We start from the raw sequence: 20,534 nt of genomic DNA on the forward strand, positions 1-20,534 counted from the left end.
ACTAGTCCACAATAGAACTAGTCCCGACGTGTTATTCTCATCGTTCCGAAGAAAAGAAAAGGAAAAAGAAAAAGAAAAAAAGAAAAAAAAAGAAGAGAAAAGAAAAGAAGAGAAGAGAAAAAGAAGGAGAGAAGAGAAGGGAAAAGAAAAGAAAAGGAGGGAAAAGAAAAGAAAAGAAGGGAAAAGAAGAGAAAAGAAGGAGAGGAAGAGAAGGAAAGAAAGAGAAGAAGAGGAACCGAAACAAATCCGCCGAGTGGTTTGCACTCATGGACCCATTCGAAAGAAACTAGAATAATTAATCTAGAATAATTGGTTAAGCTATTATATGCATTCAATAGAGATGACTGTATATTTGCTGAATATACAAAAATCGTATTAAGTACTTATTAAGTACGTCTGACCGTATTTTCATTATATAACTCTTGGCTTAAGTTTAATCCCAATCATGCCCACCCATGCGAGTATCATACCTAGTCTACCCAAAATACTTGACATATTTTATTACTCCATATATTCCGGAAATTATATTGAATTAATTCTCTCAAAAATGAAGAATTCTTAAATCTTAATAGCATCGCTATGGAAAGTGAAGAGCATGATATATACGATACTCATATTTAAATATGTTTATTCTGTGCAGTTGCAGCGTTCTCCACATTTGCCATTTCTTATTCGTCTTGTGATTTTAGAAAGTGCATTATGTACACCATTATTCAGTACAGTTTCAGTGATCTCTACAATTGCTATATCTTATATATTTCGTGACTATGACTTTAAACATAATTTTATAGAAATAAAAAATATACTACTTATGTAAGATGAAAGTATGAATTTAATTTAACTTTAAAACAAAGAAAGGTAAAAAATGTATGAGACTCGACTTTAATAATGAAAATGCAAATATTAAATAATTCTACTCGCGTATGCGGGGCAAAGTTGAGACGAAGACGGAATATTACGTCGTTCGAATTTTTTAAATCTACCTCTACACTCATTGCCATAAAAGCATTTTGAATATCAATATGATAAAATTAAAAAATGACTAAGAGCCATTCTTGAAAAGTTTTGATGAATCTTCGAAAATAACTCAATAGCTTGTAGTTGTCCTCTTGAACTATAGTTTACGGCTGACTCTTCGGCATATAGTTTCTTCTTTGCTTTGTGCTCTTATCTAGGTGATCATTATTCAAAAAGTGTAATATCGAAATTTGATTCCAGGTTCCAAGATATCGAAGGAAACTTTAATTTTAATATACCTAGAGAGCAAAAACTTTATCTCTTTGAATAGAAATGGATTATTATCTTTTCGAGAGATACCTTTTCGCAGTATAAGAAAAACGGAGATTAGTATATTAATTTCTGAAAATCTTGAACTAAAAATTGATTAACTTATTTAGCCTACGAGCTGTGATTCTACAAGTCTCTTTTTCTTTTATCAATGACTCTACTCGACTTTTTTCATTTAAAAATAATAACTCTATCGAGACTTTTCTTTTGTCAACAAAATTGATTAAATATTTAATTAGTTTTGATTGAAAAAATATAATGACAAATATTTGGACGCTCTTTCTTACAAGTGATTACTTTAATTATTAGAAAAAAAAAAGTCATTTCAATTTCGCTTATAATCCAGAGACTATCCATCACGAATGTCCTTTTGTTCATTCTTTATTAGAATTCGTTGATATCGATTTTTTACTATTTCCGCAAGAGAAAAATATTTAAAAGTACACTGAAATATTCAATTTACAAATAATTATAAACGCGTATGAAACAAAAGAAATCTATTCTGATCTAATAAATAAATCAAAAAATAAGAAAAAAATCACTAGTAAATCTGTGAAGACATTTACTCGTGCTCAGTCAATGCTCTTCTATTAATTAATTACAATCAAACAATCGTGCCAATTCGGATTTTTCATCGTAGAAATGATTGAGTTATTGTAGGGATTTAAAAATTCTACTTAGTACTTAAGAAGTGCTGCGATGGCTCCAAAACATTCATCCGCTATTAGGTCGTTATTGATGGTGGATGATTCGTATGTGGTTGAAAATGAAATAGGTTGACATTGAAATTGGATGAGATCTTTTTCAGTGATGTACTGACTCTAATTTATTAACAAATAGTCACTGAATTTACTTCGCAAAATTCTATTATCTCTTATAAATATAGTCTATGTGATTGTTATAAGAGCAAAACAATTTGCGAACAAACATTGACTCTAATGATTGCATTGCACGCAGTCGATGTAAAAATACTACTTGTTTAAATTGAAAAATTCAAACGAACAAACTACTTCTACTTCGTGATATTTTTATTTTAGCAATACAAATACTCGATTACATCATTGCTTCGCGTGCGATTGCAATGATATCCTGAAACAGAAAAATAAAAATAAAATTATTAGTATCACTTATAATGAGAAACTGCTATATTGCTATAATTATTGAAGAAATGTATGACATAAAAATATATTTACTTTATGATTTCGTTGATATCTGCAGGAAAAACATCCTGAGAAAGAGCTTTCATATTTATTCTATATTTTTATTATACAATCTATATTTTTTTACATTACATAACCAACGACTGTGAGATAAAAATTTTTAAGTATTGAAATTTTAAATTAAGATTATTTAAAATTTTTCATGTGCTATTGTTTAAATATTAGTTAGTTATACTTCACGCACGTTTCAAATTATTCAAATAATTCTAAAATAATCGAAAGTATGATTAATTTAAGCTTATCCATTTGCAAAGAGAATCCTTAGATTCGTCGAAATCCAAAATAAAACAGTTTCGATAATAGAAAAAGTCAGTGAAAATTTCATTTCTGTTGACGTAAACAAGCATTGAAAAAGTTTCTTTATTTTATTATTCTTTTATATTAAATTGATATTACATAATTATTTATAACCATTTAAATAGGTATCAGGCTTTATTATGAAAAAACAAATTCTTTTTCTTTATTATTGAAATTTAGATTTTTCTATGATTTTTAAATAATAGAAATCAGAGAAGTATAATTTGGCATATTTATTATTATTTTTACCACATAAAAATAGTTGTCAAACGCTCTCTATTGTTATATTTTGTATGAAAACAATATAATTTACATTGTTACAATAGACGTATAATGGCGACAATGTTATGCTTATCGCTGAAGTCGTATACGCTATTAGCAAAAGGTGGTGAACAGTCTTAAACATACATATCATTTATAAATGTTAAAATATATCATGAATCATATATCGTAAGATTTTCGATATCATCAGAAGACTCAAAATATAATTTTCTTTATCTAATATCGGTAATATCAATTTTTGTTTTGTTAATTTTCTGAACCGAATTATCATATATGTTACAAATAAAAAGTTATAAAATTGATTTCAAAATAGTATATAGCTATAGTCAAAAAAAATTTATAAAATATTGCGATTAGCTCACCAGTACGTTGTGTTATTTACAATAAATTTTACGATAAATTTTACCAAGCAATTGATATCGATTGCCACCGGATCTTACCACATATATTTACATACAAAAACCCAATAAAATAACATAACAATGTGATATTAAATTTATAATATATAAGATATAAAGTATAAAGATTATCGTAAATATAAATTTAAGCGAATTGAATCTATTTACGTACAATCATGAGTTTATTTGTTCAATGTTTTAGACAATTGAATTCATGCAAGTGAATTATGTCTTCGTGATCGTTTGTCGTTTACATTACCGAGGATCAATACTCACTTCTTGGTAAGATGCGTGATAATCCATCGATATTGCAGTTAATAGTTTATCATCACAATCGACAATGAAGATTTCTACTATTACAACTAAAAAATATAACGACCGAATATCTGTTATAATTCTGAATGAAATCGAAAGACGATAAAATATAATGAGACACAAAACGAAGAGAATATTATTTTTCATATAACTTGAATATTATTCTTTATTAAAAAGAAAAAAAAAAAATATATATATATATATGCAAGAAAAAAAAAACGAAAATAATATTCCAAAGAAATAAAAAAGAAAATATAAAGTTCCAAATTTGAGGACAATCGATAGATTTCGATCGGCCCACGTGTCTATACCAGCGGATAAGAGTATAAACAAAGTAGGGTTACTCTCGCTCTCACAGGTTCGATTATTGGTGCCGGAAGGTTTTCTAGTCGTCAACGGCAATAGACGGCGGCGTTTTCTCTGGAAAGGCGAAAGTGCGAATAGCAAGAAGCAAAAGACGAAGAAGAAGAAAAGTTGTCGAAAGTCGGGGAGGACGGAGGAGAATGCTCGTCGTCGGCCGAGGTCGAAACGATCGCCGTGAGCGATAGTCGTTGCGAATAGACGCGAGAAGGATGGCCGATCGTGATGAAGAGCAGGGAGAGGAAGAAGAGGAGAAGGAGGAGAACAAGATGGTGATGAGGAGGTACGAGAGGCACGAGAAGAAGGAGAGGAAGGAAAAAAAGGAGCCAAAGGAGACCGACGAGTCTACCGACGAGAATCTCAGGATATTCGAGACTCTTTGCATCTCGTCCCCTCGCAAGGTCTACCCATCTCACAACACGATTCACACACTCTATCGCACCAACTTGAATATTGTTCAAGCGCACCTTATTTTCTTTCTCTCTCTCTCTCTCTCTCTTTCTCTCTCTTTCTCTTTATCTCTCTTATATTAAGATATTGCAAAAGAAAATGATTATTTAAGTTTTTTTTTTTTTTAATTTCAATGTAAAATTATTATTATTTTGAAGATATAAAATTTCTGTCAATAAAATATAAAAATTGAGCATATCATCGAGAAAGTAGTTTACGTTTATCGAATTTTAAATTTTATCATTAAGCTCCATCGAAAATTTCTTCGTGGTTTGATCGAAAAGTTTGTTTTCCTCTTCGTCGTTTACCATAAAAGCGCGTCAGCCCGTCAAAACCTTTTGGAATTTCATCGTTGTCGGATTTACGAGTGGTTCATTTAATTGATGCGTTGAATCGTAATTTCATAATTTCGTCACGTGTAAGTGTCGTTATTGCGACCCTTATACATCGAAACGGTGCTCTCTTTTTTATTCCCACTTTAATCCTACCTTTCGCTCTTTTTCTCTCTCTTTCTCTCTCTCTCTCTCTCTCTCTCTCTCTCTCTCTCTCTCTTTCTATTTCTCTTTCTCTTATTCGCTTCAATGTGAGGTGCACGAGGTACCCGGCGAAGTGCAAATGTATTGAGTTGCATGCGAATAAGGGTTGCGTTGCCATAGCGTTACACAGAATCGATTTTAGCAGTTCCACTGAAGGTCCGTGTGTACGCGCCTTTTCGATCCTCCACGTGAACGGAGCTTCAATTTATTTATTCTTTCGAGAACCTCCGGTTTCATTAAAATTATCTCCCATTCCTATTTCATCGTTCATTCTTTAATCCATATTAGTATCAACAACGAATAATAAACGATTTTATTCACGTTTCCTCATCGTTTCGTTCTGTGTTCAAAACGAACGAATCGAATTTTTGTATGTCAACTCACGTAAATTTATTAAAATTATATGAGTAACGATATGAAAATTTTTTTTATAAATAGATAATATATAAAGAAAATTTTATCTTCCTTTGAATTTTTATAGATTTGTATGAAATACGTACATATACATATATATATATATGTGTGTACATTTGTAAATATGTATGTATGTATGTATATCGATGATTCGGAAATGTTCCTTCTAAATTTTGAAATTGTCGATATGTTATATCGATAATCGATATATTATCTATTATGTAATAACTCCCTTCTGATAGTAACTGTAAATGATGTTATAAATGCATTCACCTCGTACTTTCTATGATCGTTTTCGAATCCGTATAAATATACGTGCAATACGTGCTAATAGGAATATTTCTAAACAAATTTGTAAGAATACTTAAGTAAGTTCCTTTCACTTTTGTTCTCAAAAAAAGAGAATTTCTATTTTTGGTAATCTTGAATTAAACGCTATAAAATATATTACATTATATAAGAAAAAATAAAATAAATAAATGTCATTTTTAATGAAAAAATTACTTTATCTTTTGATAATATTTTGACATAATTTATATTTGTTAACTTTTAGTTTATATAATCAAACCATATATATATATATATATATATATATATATATATATATACTCTATATAAATATACTATATAAAAAAAAGCAAAAAATAAAAGTAATTAATTTTTAATTAAAAATAAAAATAACTACTCTCTTATTTTACTCTTTTTACTTTATGTAAGATGTTAATTTCGTGATTTCCTTTTTGCTTCCATATCATACCGATAGAGTTCAAGAGAGTATATCTTTCGTCGTGTACATCTTATCGTTGATATCAGCGCGTATTCAGAGTCGGGTCGTAGTGATTTTTCGTGTTGAGTATGGAACGTCACCTTTGCTATCCTTAGTAGACAAGAATATGTCTACCGATTCGCTAAGGTTCTTCCGTTTCTTCGCATACATATAGAACAAGAACTACGAACTTTCGTAAAAATTGGCACGAATCGCTTGAAGTTCAACTATTCAGTCCTTTCGAGAATAAAAACGATGACTACTGCTCGTTCGTTCTATTTAAAGTTTGTCAAGAAAATGTGAATTCGATGATAAGAAGTATTCCATTATAAGTTTATTTAAAAAAAGATAAGACAAATTTCTTCTATATATATATATATATATATATATATATATATATATATATATATACTTTTTATTTACAAATAATTAATTAATAATATACGTATATATACATTAATATAAATAAATATTTGATTGCTTTTTTTTTATATTCATATGCTTAAGACGCCCAATATAATAAAAGGTACTAATATAATTAAACGTGATCGATGAAACGAAAAAGATTTTTAAGAGAATATTTCTCTTTTAATATTTTTATGAAATAATAATATTTCGTTGTATTTGTATTAACGCGTTACGAAAATAGTCTTCTTGAATGAGTTGCGAATTCAAAAAGGTGATTGTTAATGCGTAAGCATTAATGTCTAAGAAAGATGAAATGCAATTACTTTTCCTTCCAGTTATTCTATTAGATGAGAAAATATGTTTCAACGGTGGTTGATGGTGTGCGAATAAGATAATCCACATAGTAGAAACAGTGATTTTCACTCGGCATTTATGAAGGAGTAGGAGATAAAGGAGAATACGGCCTTCTTCCGCCAAGTAAACTAATTTTTTACTCTTAACGATCAACTTCCCAGATGTAGTAATAAATCATTTTAATAAAATCCTCTACAGTAGGAGAGAATTACGATTTATGAATTTATACAATATCTTTCTTTCTCTTCCTTTCCATCCCTCTTTCTCTCTCTTTCTCTCTCTCTCTCTCTCTCTCTCTTTCTCTTTCTCTTTCTCTCTTTCTTTATCTCTTTTATCTATCCTATAGAAAAATTGTGATTATTTAGCTCTAATTTAACATTGTAGAAAGTATTAGTATTTGTTAATGACAAATTAGGATTAATATTTTCTAAGAAAAAAGAAAAGTCTATGAAAAATTTATCGGAAATATCTAAACGATTATATGTAATGTAAAAAGTTAAATGTAGAAAGTTGGAATCGATTTAATTAATTTGTCTTGTTATATGTATTATATTTTCATAAATATTATATTCTATATTATCTTTATTCATTTTGATTTAATTTTTATATAAATCCATATTTTATAATATATATTCATTATTATTCAATTTTTAAATACATTAATATTATATTTATATATATGTTTTAATTTTGATTTTGAATATAACGATATATTGTATTTTTTTTTTTTTTCACAAAGCTTACGTTCATTTCCGTTCGTCCGTTTCGATTCTTTAAAGTTTGCGAAGCAGGAATGTGAGAGAAAGAAAAGAAGAAAAAGGAAAAAGGTATAAGAATCCCTTTCTTCGTTTACAGTTGGACACAGGGGATGCGATGACTCATGACTTGACGACTACATTGAGGAGCGAGCTGGCAGCTCTCGAATACAAGCGAGACAGGCTGATGTTCGAGGTAAAACGATTTCCGTACGGTTCCGACGGCTAAATCGGTCGGATTATTAATTTAACGGCTTTTCCTTCTTAGCTGCAGGATATGAAAAACACCGTCAGATCAAGGGACCAAAGGGTCGTAGAACTTCAGGTAGAAGCCGATCAGTTAAGGGAACAAGCTGCCAGACAGAATTCTATCGTTTCCAGTCTAAAGAAACGCATACAGGCGAGATATTTATTTTCTTTTTAATATATCTACGTTTTTATTATATATATATATATATATATATATAAATCTGTTTGAAAATAATGATTTTTAATTAAGATTCATTTTACTTTCTTCTTCTTTTATTTACTTTATACATATATACTTTATAAATATTTTCTACATTTTTATTAATCTACAGGAATTGGAAGAGCGAGAGAGAAATCTTTATGCGAGTCAAGGAAGGAACGAGATCACGATACAAGGTCTACAGCGAGATGTCAAATATCACGAAGAGAAGGTCAGGGAATACGAGAGGAAGATTCGACAGCTTGAGCATAATTTCTCCGAGGAGATACAATTAAAAGAACGAGCGAGATTAAATCTTCAGGTATTTTATTTTTTCTTATATAAATTAATATTTATTAAATAGAAAAGTTTTGTTAAAATGTGTTTCGTAAACAACAATATTGTAATGAGAAATTCTAAACGTATTTCTTATTTTATTTTTAAAAGTGAGTAATTATTTTAAAGATAATTTGTTTAATTATTTTAATTATATTTTTACAAATTATTGAACGATCAATGTACTAAAACATTCTCATTAAAATATTTGAACCTTTGGATATAAAATTTAAATGGAACTATCATTGTTTATTGAAAAATTAATTATTTGCTTCACGAAATACTGTTGCAAAATTAACGATATTTAATTAAATCGCATTCACATTAAAAGGATTTTGTGCGGCGACTCGCACATGCACTGAACGTCGAGTACTGTGAAACGGCACATCACAGTCCGGAAGTCGTTATCCACAAGGCGGAAGAATTGGTGCAAGAAGTGAATCGGTTACGGAACAGGGGCACTACAATCGAAACACAACTTAGCGATATTGAGAATGATTTTCGAAGTTGTAGGGACTCGCTAGATCGCATTACCACAGAAAAAGAACAACTCCAGAGGCAAGTGTCTACACAACTGGTCGATTTGGAACGCTTACGACAGGTATAGTTATAAGAGAAATTAAATGTGCAAAGAAAACGTTAATTTTTATTATGATACTTATTAATTTATCAATTTTATTTATTAAATCTATTTATAAATAAATTACGTTATAATAAAATCAAGTTTGTTATAATTAAATGACATCTATTTATTTATTAATCCAACTAATAAATACAATATTTTATAATTAGAATTTTTATAGTTATATCATTTTGGATATTTGTTGTTTTAATTCATAGATAAATGTCATTTAATTGTGTAAACTTTTTATTTATAATGACATTTATTTATAAATCAATTTTTGAAGATGATTGGAAAAATACTATAATAATATCAATATGAAGAATCTTAGACAGAGAATGATAAATTAAGAGAAAAAATGTTGGTACCATTGTTAAAAAATATGTTATGTTTGTCAGGAGAAAGAATGTCTGGAAATGCAATACAGGGTAGCCGAAAGAGAGATGAACGATCTTAGAGATAAATTGGTGAACGCGAACAGAAATATAACGAGTGCTACAGGAAATATATCCAATCAGGAAGCAGTGATCTGCCAATTACGAGGTAAATTTTTAATGAATGCTCGTTTCGTTTACGAAATACGATTGATTTTTATTTCTTTTTTTTTTTTAGATGATTTGAAGAATCGCGAGGAAAAAGAACAACGTTTGCAAACAGAACTAAGACACTTATTGGAATCTTTAGCGATTCTATTGAGTACACCGAGTAGATTCGTGGAATCTCACGAAAATGCGATAAAGGATCGGATTAGAGAGATCCTTGCCGAGAGCAAAGATCAAGCATTGGTACTTTGCTTTTATCTGTGATGCATTATTCTGATACTTTAGAAAAGATTTTCATATGCTTTAGATATAAATTCGACTGGTATAAGTATTTTTTCATTTAAATTTTTTGATTTTTAAATTTTCTAATTTTTAGAAACTTCAAAACCTACGAGAGAAAGTGAACGCTGCCACGGAATCTGCCAATCGTCAAAGCGAGATGCTAGAGACCAGTATGATGAAAATGCGACACCTTGAAGAGGAACGATCGAGTCTCGAAGCGAAGATACACAAATTAGATGCTGAATTAACCAGCTGTGAGCTCACCAAAGAGTCTTTGCGTAGAGACAAACAAACGGTGATCTTACAAAATGTCTTTTATCGTAAACGAAAACGTAAGAAAGAACATAGTGAATTATGTTTTTTCCACGAATTTCTTAGTTCACGACGTTTCTCGAACGATTGGGAAAAGCTATGCAAATCGAGGAAATTTCGGAGGACATCGGAATCGAACTACAAATTGAATCCTTCCTTGTAAGGGCCGAACAACTCGCCAGATTAGAAACGGATAAATTAGTAGATAAGGTGAAGGACACGATCAATAAATTTTTTATTTATTATATTTTTTTTTTTCTAACGACGTTTAAAATATCTCTTCTTGTGTCTTCTTCTTCTATTTCAAATCCTATGCAAATTCTACTGTTCGCGTAATCCAGTACTTGTACTCCAGCTACACAACATTACCAAGGATTCGTCGTGAGAGATCCTTTCACGAGCTTCCCTCCCCAAAAGACGTAAGCCCAAACTCCAAACCAGTCGAGAAGAATATTCCTCTTTAGCGCTTTCTCGTGCTTCTCATTTCGAATTTAGCTCCTTTTTACTTCTATTTTTTTATAGTTCCATGCTATCCTGACAGAATCCTTCGGCTTTTTCGTGAAATTCGTAGAGATCCAACTCTATCCAACTTTTGCAGGCTTCGTATATAAATAGTACATTAGTTTCTCAAGTATAGTTCCGGATCGGCTTCTTTTTTTATATTTTCTCATTTTAGATACCTATTTGCACGGAATCTTTGTTTTTTTTAAAGTACGCTTATAATAATATATAAAGTTCATATAAAAGATATAAAGTTCACGATAAATTCATCATGATGAAATTCATAAATATAGATCATATATTTTAATTCTACGAATTTTCCATAAGATAATTTTCATCGTTTGCAATTCCATCGTACTTTAGACATTAATTATCACAATCCGTTATTTTAAGATTCATTCCTTAGAGAAAATTTTTATTTCATAAATGTTTGTACCTTCAAACGTATATGTACTTTTTATTTTGTCACTTAGACGTCTGTGGTTTATCAATTGCAACGACGCGTGAGAACCCTGCGGGAGCAACTGCAAAGACGAGATCTTCACTTGGATCTTCTGCGTAGAAAACTATCTCTTCAGGAGGACAGCGTGAGAATAAAGTCGTTGTTGCAGAGCGAGAGGGATGAGGCGAATCTCCGGTGAATGATGTTGCATCGAATACGGTGAATTAAAACAATGATAAAGAAAAACATATTATCATTTTCTTGATTTTTAGTGCGAAAAAGTTAACGAAGCAGGTCGAACGATTGCAATCACAATTGTCAGAAGAAAAATCGCGAAATCGAGAGTTGAGTGCTCAATTAACAGAAGCTGCTGATTACAAGGTATTATATATTTTAATAATGAATACATATATACACGAGAGAGTTATTCAAATCGTATCACGTAAAACCTTTTTATGTTGTATTACCTATATGGTAAAAATTTTTTTACGTTAATAGATTGGATATTGTAGCTTAATGTTTAAGATACCTATCATTATATGTGCAATCTTTTACCAAGAACAAATTAATTTATTATCAGTTTTTTTATAAAGTAATGTAAAAGATACGATTTAACCAATTGGCCACCTCAATCATATCTTCTTTTAAAAGTAATAAATTTGTGTATAGAAATAATAAAAAATAATATTAAAAAATGGCATTATGTATTATTATATTTGTTTTTCAATAAAAACAAAAAAATATTTAAAGATCTATTATTGTAAAAATATAAAATAATATATTGGGTATATTATTTTGTATAGGATATATCATAACATGACAGAAGACACAAACACAATAAAAAAAATAGGTATAAACATATGTATATAAACATCCTATTTGACATTGTTTCAAAGTTATAGCCATTTTTGTTTCAATACTTCGGAAATTGTAGTTATGTAAATGTTTATATCATGAAATAAGATCTCATATATACATTTTTAATCCATAGAATTTGTTCATCTATTACATAAATATTAGGTGGAACGGAAAGTAATGTCGTTTCTGCATATGTCGATATTTGATTGTGATTAAAAATAAAAACTTGTTAAAAATTTATTCATTTGAATTTAATTTAAGAAAGCGACATTACTTTCCGGTCCCCCTAATACATATTATACACATGTATATATATATATATATATATATATATATATATATATATATATATTTTCAGATATATTGATTATTAGATATTATTTATATTCAACAACAAGAAAAAATTGATAAGAAGATTCAAACGATTTATCTATAATTGTCAACTCTGCTTTATATTCATGACGTTTGCTACATTAAGATTAAAAACAACGAATGCTTGTTTTATGTTTCCTTGATACAGATAGCGGCATTAGAAAGAAGTAGGAAGATAGAGGAACTCCAGAAACGTCTCGTAGAAAGCGAGATGTTGAGAACGCGTTATACCAGAAAGCTGTCCATGTTGAAAGAACAAATGAGAACGACGTCTGAGACGGCTGAGCAAGAAAGATCTATCAACGATCATTCTCTGCAGCTTCTTAGAGATGAGCTGGCGCAGGTGAAGCAAAATCTCACCGATGTTACTAGAAGAGAATCTCAGGTAATCACGTACACGCAACAGATTGTAATCAATGATCATAATTTTTTGATATATTCTTGTTAATATTTATTTATAATATATATATATATACATATATATATATATATATAAATATATATATAATATAAATATTTATTCATAAAATATATATATATATATATATAAATAATATAAATATTTATTTATAAGAATATATATATTATATATATGTATGTAAATAATTTTTATAATTTAACTTTATTATAAAATTTGGTATAAAAATAATACTTGAACAAATTTTTATTTCTTTGAAACTTTTACCACAGGACATTTGTCAAATAAGACATTACGTATTCGGCACGCGAAGTCGAATTTATGCAATCTTGATTTATAGTGATTCCTTTACAAAACCTACTTGCATTCGACCCCTATAAGAGAATTCGAACGCGGTTCGCTTGGTGATCCGTATTTTCGAATTCGATATGTCCGTTAAAATACAGAACCTTTTGACTCCGTCATTTCACGTCGTCCGTAAAATTAGAGCTGAAACGAGACCGTAAAAGCATCCTCTTTATTTGTCAAAATCAATTCCTATACGGATCACTTACAAAATATTCGTCACTTTTCTTGTGATATATCACGCCTAGAGAATAAACTATTTCTCTATTTTCCTGACTCATCTTTTTTCATAGGCATACGTTTGCTCTAACGTATGAGTAGTATCTAAAAATACATAAAGTAGAAGAGATCTTTCATATAAAAAAAAAGTAGAATAAAAACAAGAGAGAATAGAAACATGTATCGTGATGTCGCGATGTAACATCTTATTCGTTCTCATTGATATAATTAACAATCAATTTAAATCATTTTATCTTATATAGATGATCGAATATATGAAGAACAGTGGTCCTTTTGATGTTTTTGTAAGACAAGAATCTCGTTGACGATCTAGAGTTAGTAACATTACTTCTCGAGTCAGAGGCCAAACGGACTCGTTAATTCATTGAAGCAATCTCACCGACTACGCGCAGATGACATCCATTCGCGTTATTGCTACTCGCTCTCTCGTCGGTCACATAAAGCTACTCTTCAAGAGAAGGCAAAACTTTGTCTCCTTCTTTTTCGTAACGAATACGACATCGTCGTTTGTCGATCTTCATTCGAGTCACGTTCGCATTCACCGAAGGTACTTTGAAACGACTCGCGAAACCGTCTTTTACTTTTCTTCGAGCTAGCACGTGCCAGTCACTAGTCAACGAATTACGAATTCGATGGAACTTTTCGATGGTACTTGCAAAATAATACTTCTTTTTTTTTTCTCTTGGTTCTATAAGTATGTATAAAAAATTATTTTTAATGAAAAATTTTATAACGTAGTATTTTAATCTCTTACATTCACATAAAGAACATTCATTTGCATATAAATATAATAAATATATTTATTTAGATTTTAATATATCTAGATAGATTTCCTTATGATTAACCAACGTTGCTCAAAATAACTTTAATCGACGGAGCGTCAAAAAAAAAAAAAGGATGCTCTGTGATCGTTCGAACGAATTAGACCCCTGTAATTTTTATCAAGACCTTTTCTTATCCTTGAAAATGAATGAAAATGTTAGGTCGCAAACGTTAACCCTAACCCAGAATAGAAGAATCGATTTTCGATAGGTCCTTGGTATCTTTGATTATATCAACTCATCCCAACGTAAAGCAATTTTCGACGATCTAACTTGTGATAGTGAATGTTCCTATAGTAGTTGTATGCATAGATATATCTATACAACAACTTGCAAATCGTTCATATCCTATTTTAGTTGCAGAGCTTCCGCGTCTCCATAGTGAAATTATTGTCGGAGCCAATCTGCACTCCCGATTACGAGATCATTACGCGACTGCAGAAAATGGTGGCAGCTCATCGCGACTTCACCATGCTCTCGCGTAGATACGACGAACCACTGGAAGCGAGTCCCTCAAGGTGCACGAGGTAATCCTTGTTAAATATTAACGAGATAGGGAATAACTTTGAGAACGAGCGTGTTCTTGCCGTCCTAAGCAGGAAAATACGAAGATCGTTCTCTATACTTTCAGAATTGGAAATATTCTACAGAAAATAAATTCTTGTATTATCTTTTCTTCCGTCTTTCTTTGTACCTCGTTAATTCTATCTAAGGAGAAGAAACTTCAACGAGATTACATTGTTATAATTTCAACGAAGAAATTTTAAATTAGTAAATCATTCAATGATTTAAATTGTATATTGTTTTTATTGAAATTAAAGTAAGATCGATTTTCCATTTAAAGAATTTCATTTGGAATTCTTTAAATGGCTTAAATAAAGTGTAAGTAAGAAATATGGAAAAATTTTATTTATCATTTATTTTCTGTTGCATCGAACTTAAAAGAAAATATATATTGTAATATAATTATATATATTACATATATATGATAAATACATATAAAAGTGTACATATAAGTACACGTAAATATATATAAGTGTGTACTTTTATGTACGTACTTATTTGTACTTAATTACACTTATATTATATTTAATTATATATACTATATGCAGTTGCGTGTATATAGTATATATAATAAATATAATAAAAATACACACCTTTATGTTAGGTGTGTATTTTTTACAATCATCAACTAAAATATTGAATTTATTAAAAAATTGTTCATAGCATTCATCAGATTCATTCGATTCATCCACCAAGGTCACCCGGCTCTCGATGTACGCGTTACGAAGACAGCGGATTTGCAGATCCACCAGATTTACATGACATCGAGGATGATTTTAACAAGAGACCCGTAAGGAGTAGCCTACTTCCGTGACGTCGGCCAAGATTCAACGTTTGAACGGTTGTTCTTTTGAATCAATGACGACAGCCTCTGATCGTCGATCTCCGCTTCTTATTAGATTTATATACGGACGAAACGATGCGTAAAGCGAACTGTTTATATCGTCTAAACGGACGACTTCTACGATCGTTTTCCTGCAACTTGAAAGAAAATATTTCTTATATATGAACAACATTACTTCGCCACGATCATTGAAATGATTTATCTTTCCTAATCACAAATACGCATTACGTTATAATTTCCTGATAACATAAAATGTAAGTCAAAGATCTAATCTAAAAACATGAAGTTGAAAATTTTAACAAATGAAAGTAATCAAACATTCATATATGTACATATATTGTTATATATTATCTATGATTATTAGTAATAATCTATGATTATTATTATTATTATTATTGTCAGAAATAATTTTGTAAACAAAATTTTTGTACGATGAATGAACCTTCACTTTTTTATTTCCAAAAATCTAGTACAGCATTTCGTAATCATATTTATAATTTTTTCTGCAGTTATTAATACGACAGAGAATGGAATAGTACGAGTGACTACATATTACAAAAGAAAAGTGTTCTTCGTTATTCGAGGTCAATCAAGATAATAATATGAGTAATTATAACTTATATAAGTTGATAACTAAGCGCTTATAAATCGATATAATTTTTCGATTCAACGACATCACAGTCGCAAGCATTGACCGTGATGGAAATCGTTTTACGATCTATAACGATCTTAGATATTAAATGATCTTTTTGTAGCTTTCTAATATTTTTTTCTATTATAATGATTTCTTTTTTCTAGTATAATTAATGGTCAACCTCTATAATTAATTTGAAATATAGTTTTGAACAAAAAGAATATTTTTTATTTTATAAGCATTGCTACTGTTTCAAATCTATTCGATCCTACATCAGTATGAAATAAAAGAATAAATTGTGAAACTTGTTTCCAAGCTACTTACATCGTGTCATATACAAACGAGTGTTTTACGAACTTTCGTCTAATATCTCCTTTCGATACCGGATTAAATACAACTCTCACTTCGAGGAATTGGTTCGTAAAAAAGGAACACTTACGGATCATTGAAAATTTTTAAAAATCATCGAAAGTGAACTCTTTGTTACCTGTATAAATAAAAACAAGAACAGGTTGGATCAAACAAATTTCAAAAATGACAATGAAATGATAATGTTGAAATTTTTTTTATTAAAAATCACTCCTATGACGCACAAAACACTATTCTTATAAAAAAGTTAATGTATCATTATAAAAATAAAATTATGTATCATTGTTTTCACTGATATATCCTAAAAATTGTAATGTGTATGTCTGTGTGTGTTTTTTTCCTTTTCTTTTTTTTAAAATTTGACATCAAAACTATAATTTTACATTAAAATCTATCATGAGAGCTTAACTTCTATAAAGGAGATATTGATATGCTCGTCAATCTCAATCACGATCGGCCAACTTTACCTATTTAACTAACATACGATGCAGATCCACATTTCTTTCAAGTTGTTTCTCGTATAACCGATAATTCGAAGCTCCACTTCCGATCGACATGGTTCCAATTTTCATGCATGGTCCTATGTTGCAAATGAGCGACCATAAGCGATGGAAAATGGATATGAACGTAACGGTATATACTCGAATATCGTAATTACTCATCAAAAATCGTCTTGCCAGAACTCGGATCGTACATGTACACGTACATGTACACGTACACACACACACACACATACACACACACACACACATACTTAGTCCACTCGTTGCTCATTCTTTTGTATAATGAGATAATGTTACGCTCTTTATTACACGCTCACTGTTCATCACCGTTAACAACACCGTTCGGAGGGCGGATCGTTCTTTAACGAGCCTTTAAAAGGTCTCCCTTTTTGAATACAAATACATATAAGAAAGATGGAAAAATGGGGTTTCAAATGTTTCAAGCGTTTAATGTATATTTCGGATATAATTTTTGAAAATACAAAACTTTTGTTGGAATTATTAATTATCTGTAGTTTAATATATAGATTTATTAAAATGCAAATTAATATATTATTACTACATTATTTTTAATGTAATATTCAAAAAGCGATAAAAGTTATTAATTACTAGAATTTATATCCCATTTATTTTTAATACCTCTTAATTTTAATTAATAATGCTTTATCAATTGATATGTATATATATATATATATATATATATATATATATATATATATATCGAATAAAATAGTAACATATAATAATTTGTAATGAGTAGAAAATTTTCTAGGTTGTTATTTAGAAAAAAGAAATAAAAAAAAAGGAAGAGAAACATAGAACTATTAAAAGTCTTAATGATTATACATCCTGGACTGTATATTTTTAAAAATAACATGGTTATAAAAATAATACTACCTGTGATAACGTCTTGTTAATGGAAAATAAAAGTAATTTCACTAAATCCAAATAAAAAGATAAACGCATAACGAAGTAAATGAAGCCGAGAGAGCACTTCTCGATTATATGAGCGATCTTTGGAAACGCGTAAATTTTACTAGACGTTTCTTACATCACAAAGGTATCGTAGCGTAAGACTGGCTTCGTAGTAAGTATGTAGGCGGTAGTAGTATCGCTATAGAGTGGAACAACCACATTCCAGAATGCAGACGGCGGAGCAAGTAAGAGGATGCGAATCGCAAAAGGGTAGACATGAAAGAGAGAAGCCAAGAAGGTGGGACGAAGGGAGAAGAGAAATGGAAGAATTCAGGTTCGTGAATACCTTCAGGGATTCGAATCTTCATGTTGTAGCAGTTCAACGTGTGCGTTTCGAATATTCTTACGTTCGCGAAACATTCATTCTTTCGAATTCACTTTCAAACAACAGGATCAAATCTAATAAAGTCGTTGGAACAATAAAGATAACATAGATTTTATTGAAATTCTGAATGAATTCCGATAAATAAAAATATTTCGATCATTTTCTTATTTTTCTATATGATTGAATTAATTCTCTACAATATACTATGAATTTTACATATATACGTATTTTATGAATTTTATTCTATTCTTTTGTTACTAAATTAATTGTTAATTCTTAATATTAATCATGTATAGATTTTATATTATATAATTTTTATTTAAATAGAAGAAATAAATTGGATTATGGATAAGCAGAGTAAATTGTTTTTATATATCAAATTATAAAGTTGTATATAAAATAAAAATAAAAATAAAAATTTTCTAGTTGGAAAAGAAAATTTTGAAATTCCCTCATTTACGAAAATCAAATAGAGAAACGAGTTAAGTTTAATGCGATTCTTGGAAGTGTTCAACCGAACAACGAAGTTACGCTTCGCCTACGTAACTGCCTCTAACAGAAAGCACTCGTGAATGGTTGATCTCGTTATTGTACAAGCATCATTTGTATGCGACTTTCGAGATCTGGGTTAGAGCATATCTAAACTCTGAATTTAGAAGTACGTATTTATAACCAAGCGGTGAGTTAAAGATAGTTATTTTTATATCACGAACAAAGTCGTTACATGTGATACAATTTACTCGTAAAATGATGAATGAATCTTTCAGGATTTTCTTCTTCTTTTTTCTTTTTAATAAAAGAAAATCTACACGGCAAATTTGAAAAAAGAAACTTTAATTAGGGTATTTCTTAACGAATGAAAAAAATAAAAAAAAGAATCACAAAAAAAATTTTAAACAAATAAAATTTTAATAAGGAAATTTTAATATAAATCGCAAAATGTAATCGACTTAAACTATTGAAATTTCATAAGGTTTCTTATTTTCAATCCTACAAAAGGATGGTTGAAAATACGAAGCCGAACATTTGCTGAATTTAGTGATCCAAAGGACGAACATTTGGTGAATTTAGTGAAACCTTTCAATGTAAGGTGAGTTCGGATACTTAACCACGAAATATAACAAATTAGTCAATAGCTCGAATTTTCAAATTATCTCGTAAGAGATATCTCCGATAATTTGATCTCCCTCGAAATGAAATTAATCGAATCAAGGATAAATTAACTATTAAGTTCAACGGACATTTTGTAGGAAATCCTAGAACATCTGGTCACGTGAAAGCGCATTTCCTTGATGCGCGTAAACGCTTTTAACGTTGACCAACCAAGCGAGACGGATTGGCGACAACGTTTCCTAGATTCTTCTATGAGATTTCCTTCTAATTAGTTTCGGTTCTTCCTCACGTTGTATTATTTCATTGGAATACTTCTAATAAGTACTTATATAACTGACGAATCACAATTTTAATAATCACGAATTAAATAAATGGTAGGAGCATCGAAGATATTGAAACTTCGAAAAAACTAAAGATCGATCAGCAGAGATATGTTTCGTAAAAAAGTTCCTTAGATATCTTTCTCCGATTTAATAGAAAGTTTTAAGAAAATATAAATATGCAAATTAATTCGCATTTCTTTCGATATTAGTCTGAAATAGAAAACGATTGAGTTTAATCGAATGATAAATTTGAAATTAATCAAATTAAGCAAATTTATACAAATTTATATACCAGTTAAAGTTTACCTTTTATTCAATATTCATAGAATCATTTCGATCATATCAAATAGTAAATAAATTTATTTAATTCTCATGTTATACGCAAAGTTATATTAAAGTTTATTTTTTACTCAATATTCAATATTTGTTCTAATCGATTGAATAAAAATAAAAAATTCTAAATAAATCATTTCGATTTCATACCAAATGGGTCAAACAAATAC

The 20,534-nt window shown here is 29.6% G+C and overlaps 1 protein-coding gene across 3 annotated transcripts; it reads left to right on the forward strand.

Moving 5' to 3' along the window:
• The first annotated feature begins 4,179 nt into the window (after positions 1 to 4,179).
• Positions 4,180 to 17,776, forward strand: LOC124955762 (coiled-coil domain-containing protein 170). Of its 3 annotated transcripts, none has more exons than XM_047510657.1 (15): positions 4,180 to 4,560; positions 7,943 to 8,038; positions 8,111 to 8,242; positions 8,424 to 8,612; positions 8,958 to 9,227; positions 9,647 to 9,791; positions 9,861 to 10,033; positions 10,167 to 10,367; positions 10,451 to 10,594; positions 10,726 to 10,803; positions 11,359 to 11,522; positions 11,600 to 11,708; positions 12,706 to 12,942; positions 14,739 to 14,908; positions 15,609 to 17,776. In XM_047510657.1, the coding sequence occupies exons 1-15, from the start codon at positions 4,372 to 4,374 to the stop codon at positions 15,757 to 15,759; spliced, it is 2,448 nt and encodes an 815-aa protein (XP_047366613.1). In that variant the 5' UTR covers positions 4,180 to 4,371; the 3' UTR covers positions 15,760 to 17,776. The 3 variants fall into 3 exon arrangements, with proteins under 3 accessions (XP_047366613.1, XP_047366621.1, XP_047366631.1); XM_047510675.1 differs by lacking the exon at positions 4,180 to 4,560 and adding an exon at positions 6,788 to 7,210; XM_047510665.1 differs by lacking the exon at positions 10,726 to 10,803.
• Positions 17,777 to 20,534: the final 2,758 nt, after the last annotated feature.

The sequence above is a fragment of the Vespa velutina genome, chromosome 1 (genome assembly GCF_912470025.1).
Source record: "Vespa velutina chromosome 1, iVesVel2.1, whole genome shotgun sequence".
NCBI classification, from domain to species: domain Eukaryota; kingdom Metazoa; phylum Arthropoda; class Insecta; order Hymenoptera; family Vespidae; genus Vespa; species Vespa velutina.